Source organism: Olea europaea, chromosome 11 (genome assembly GCF_002742605.1).
Source record: "Olea europaea var. sylvestris chromosome 11, O_europaea_v1, whole genome shotgun sequence".
NCBI lineage: Eukaryota > Viridiplantae > Streptophyta > Magnoliopsida > Lamiales > Oleaceae > Olea > Olea europaea.
Window position 1 is genome coordinate 28,948,370 of NC_036247.1, and position 4,709 is coordinate 28,953,078.

General features: G+C 32.8%; 1 protein-coding gene across 1 annotated transcript; it reads left to right on the forward strand.

Annotated features, from left to right (window-relative positions):
* The first annotated feature begins 3,314 nt into the window (after window positions 1–3,314).
* On the forward strand, window positions 3,315–4,438 carry LOC111404961 (EG45-like domain containing protein). Its single transcript, XM_023033683.1, has 3 exons — window positions 3,315–3,476; window positions 3,820–4,093; window positions 4,176–4,438. Exons 1-3 carry the CDS (start codon window positions 3,368–3,370, stop codon window positions 4,180–4,182), a joined length of 390 nt encoding a protein of 129 aa, XP_022889451.1. The 5' UTR covers window positions 3,315–3,367; the 3' UTR covers window positions 4,183–4,438.
* Window positions 4,439–4,709: the final 271 nt, after the last annotated feature.

The following is a 4,709-nucleotide window of genomic DNA, read 5'->3' on the forward strand; positions in this document are numbered from 1 at the left end:
GGTCCCCACAATGCAAACGCTAACAACATCAGCTCAATTGTGAAACAGTTCCATCGCTACAAATCCCCAACTTTTGATGGCAAGGCAGACCCACTAGCAGCTGAAGAATGGATAAGAGGAATGGAGCGAATCTTCAAACATCTATCTTGCACTGATGCTCAAAAGGTGTTATGTGCAGAATTCATATTGGTTGACATTGTAGGCTTGGAGTCAGTATCTCGTACTAGAACAGAAGCATAACAACGTGCTCTGATTTGGACACAATTTAAGGATAAAGTGATGGGAAAATACTTCCCACAAGCCTTGAGGGATCGAAAGGAGGTAGAGTTCCTTCAACTTAAGCAAGGAAAGATGAAGCTTGAAGAAGACGAGAGAAAATTTGAACAACTCTCTAGGTACGTACCACATCTAGTAGACACGGAGGAAAAGAAAGCAAGGAGATTCGAATTGGGATTGTGTCCGAAAATTGGTGGAATAATGGCATCCCACCAATTCATCACTTATAGCCAAGTATTGTAGACCGTCCAAGCAATCTCAAATAGGTTTGAAATTGACCAAACTCCCCAACAAGGGGCCGAGTCTTCAGGAAAGAGGAAATGGAATGGGTCTAACGAAGAGAAATGAGAAGGATAGAGCAAGAAGGTTAACTTCGAATCAAGTTCTGGACAAATTGTTCCACCCTATCCAAAGTGCAACAAAATGCATAGGGGTGAATCTTTGTTGGGGAAACATGTGTTCTATCGATGTGATAAAACAGGGCATATTTTCGAAAACAACAAAGAAGACCCTTCGAAGAAGAATGATGAGCCAGAAAAGAAAAGAAAGGCCCTAGTTTTCACTTTAGCTCATGGACAGGCTACGGAAGACCCGAACGCAGGCAATTTCGAGGATGAAATTCTTTTAAGGAGGAGAAATTGTAACCTCCCGAATATATATATAGTTATATTTTATTTGGGTCAAATAATTAAATTTTAATCGAGTGAGTATAAGTATATCAACATTATACTTGTTGGATAGCTCATAATTAATTATATATACTAGGCTAGAGAAAAAAGTCAATTCGAATAAGTCAACTCTAAGATATTTCAGTTAGAAGAGGTTGAAAAAAAAATTATTAATTTTCGAATTTAATTTAAAACTTGGAAGTCCTACCAAGTTTTTTTTTGTTTGGGAACAGTTATCTCTACTTTTCATAGGATAAGTAATCACTTGACATGAGTAGGGTAGATGATAGATAAGGTACCTTTATACGATTTATTGCTTTAGTCTTGAGAATTGATAAGAATTGTCAAGTAGCCTTATTTTAATATTATTTATTTACCTTAATTTTGGGAATAGATAGAGATGTTTTGACATGGGTAGAAATATTTGCACTTTTCAATTAGGATAAAAGGCCAACTGGAATGCACTAAAACTCGTAGTTACTTTACTGTTAACCAATTAAATTAGAATAGTAGAAAATCTCAAAATTTATAGTTGGAATAGTACAAAACAAACCATACATTTTGCTTATGGGACACGGCCATCCCAATCTTTTTGCTGTAAATGTGATAATTACCTTACCTATTGGCTAGAAATAATTAATTTAAAAAAATTCAAAACCCAATCATCTATCACTATCTCACGTTTTCTTATTTTGATAAATGATTAAGACTTATCTAAACATAGTTATGATGTAATTATATTCAAAGATTTTGGCTTATCACATATTATTGATAAACTACAGCCAGCATGCACGTATTTTTGTAATTTCACCTTCAGAGGGACTTTGCCCTATTTAAACCCTGCATAGTCAGGTTGAAAGTACACATTATTTCAAGCAGAAAGCAATTTTTTATCAGAAAGTTTCTTGCATCAAACAATCAATCATTAATCTTTCACGAGAGTAGGGGAAGGAATTTTGGAACGTGCTTTCAAATACTTTTTTATATATTTCAATAACGAGTTACGTATGTGCAAGTTGTTTTCGTTTCTATATGCTTTTATATGCAATTAAATATACATGGATTGCTAGTGGACCTTCGGGTTCTATATAAAGAGAGATGAAATCCTCCGGGATATAAGATGATCTAAGATGAGTGTGTCGCTTGGTCACCGATATACTCCATAAGAGTAGAGTGGTATGAAATGTCGATTTTATTGTTATATATCTGTATATGGAAATTGCACTATCTTACTGGGTGTTTTCGAATATTCACTCTTACAATTTTTTACAGGTTAGTTCGGGTTGATTGGAACGGCAGGGAAATGGTGATACAAACTGCCAAGTGGATCAAAGGAAAAGAAAAAGATATAAGTTTGCCGTCTTTAAATTTACCAATTAGTTTAATTTTGTCTAGAACGTGTTATTTGAATTAGTTAGGAGTTTATGTTATGTTTAGATACGATTTCCAAGATTTAAATTTAAATTTTTAAATGTTACAGTTATTTGTTTAATGAATAATTTTATTTTTATAGTTCCACACTTAAAATAAAGAAAAGTGAGCTTTTTTTTTTTTTTTTTTTTGTAACATTCCGACGTTTATAAAAAATGGGGGCGTTACATTTGTCACTTTCCATCACTTTCTACTTATCACATATTTTTCCTACAAACTTTATTTTTCAAACCATAAATAAGATTTAGACTAAGACTTAGACTTTTTCTTAATTTTATTAATTGGTAGTAAGACTTTTTATTAATTGTATTAATTGCTACCGAATTTATCCTCATAGAATTTTCTTATTCTTATTACAAAGACTTTTGATTCTTCTTACTACGTAGGAAACCTCACACGTGTATGGTATTACAATACAAGGCACAATTAATCAAACGATTTGTTTAATGGCTTGACAATGAAACAATTGCTTTGCTCAATACTTGGCCTCTATAAAAGGGCAAGAGCATTTCAACATACCCACAAACATATACTCTCTTTATTCTCATAGACTTTTCTTATTCTTATTACAAAGACTTTTGATTCTTCTTACTACGTAGAAAACCTCACACGTGTATGGTATTACAATACAAGGCACAATTAATCAAACGATTTGTTTAATGGCTTGACGATGAAACAATTGTTTTGCTCAATACTTGCCCTCTATAAAAGGGCAAGAGCATTCCAACATACCCACAAACATATACTCTCTTTATTCTCATAGACTTTTCTTATTCTTATTACAAAGACTTTTGATTCTTCTTACTACGTAGAAAACCTCACACGTGTATGGTATTACAATACAAGGCACAATTAATCAAACGATTTGTTTAATGGCTTGACAATGAAACAATTGTTTTGCTTAATACTTGCCCTCTATAAAAGGGCAAGAGCATTTCAACATACCCACAAACATATACTCTCTTTTTGCACAGATAAAAAATCATAGAGAAATGAGCTTTCAAATTCGAGTTATTTTGATGGTGGGCATATTGATATGCCTTACCTCTATTGAAATTGCTGAATCAGGAACTGCTACTTTCTACACCCCACCTTATGTTCGTAAGTATTTAGATATTCCCTCCACCCCATAAAGATGGGCTTGCTTTCGTTTTTTGTTTGTCCCAACTAATACCTCACTTTCCTTATTGGGAAATATGTCTTGTTATAAAAAACTATAAGATACTCATATTTAAACAATTATTTAATGTAGGGTATATTAGAAAACATAAGAAAAATTATATTTTCAGTTATATAATTATATTATCGTAATGAAAACAAGTCAATTTTTATGGGAAGGAAGGAGTATTATGTTTGAAAATGTTAATTATATACTATTATATATCAAATATTCAATTAAAGCTTAAAAGCTAATAAATTAGTTAATTAATACAACTATATGCAGCATCGGCATGCTATGGCTTCCAAGAAAAAGGCACCGTGATAGCTGCTGCCAACCCTTCATTGTACAATAATGGAGCAGTTTGTGGAAGAAGGTACAGGGTTAAGTGCATTGGAGGCACCAACAGCGTACCAAACCCCTGCAAAGGGCAGGAAGTAACTGTAACAATTGTAGATCGTTGCGCAGGATGTGGAAATAATCAGCTTGATCTCTCTCAGGAAGTCTTTTCCACCATTGCTAATCCTGATGCAGGAAGAATCTTGATCGAATATACTCAGTAAGCAATGCTAGATTATTGATCAATTCTTCCTTGCTAGTAGCACTCACATTTGATTTCTTGTTTTCATTGTGATTTTCAGGGTTTGAGACAATTCGATGTGGGAAATGAAGGAATTTGCGATCCCGAATAAGCTAGTTACTGTACTTTATGTACCCACAAAATAATAAAAATCCTATGTACTAGTTGAATAAGTGAATAATAGGCATTGGCTAGAAATGTATTTGAGAATTGTGTAATGCTAGCTGGAGGATCGATGCCACGTATGTAAGTGTGTGACTGTAATAATGTTCTGTTGTAATTTCTTTATGCAAATGAAACTTCAAGTTTCCGTCGTAGGAATTATTTATTTATTTATTTATTTTATTAACATCAAAGTTGGAGATTATTTCGCAATTCTGAAAATATACGTTTTATACGTATTATATCATGTTACCTATCCCATCATGTTACCTATCCCAATTTTCTTTTTGTAAAAAATTATCAGTAACTTTTTAGATAAAATATGACTAAGTCTCTCGAAATGTGTTAATAACAAATGAATAGTAATTATGAATGCATGTTTCAAATTAATGTTCAACCTTGAGTAAATAGGAAAAAAAATAATTAGTAATTT

Coding starts and splice junctions, on each gene's coding strand:
- LOC111404961 (XM_023033683.1), top strand. CDS start 3,368: ATGAGCTTTCAAATTCGAGTTATTTTGATGGTGGGCATATTGATATGC. Junction 3,477..3,819: donor CTACACCCCACCTTATGTTC/GTAAGTATTTAG, acceptor AACTATATGCAG/CATCGGCATGCTATGGCTTC.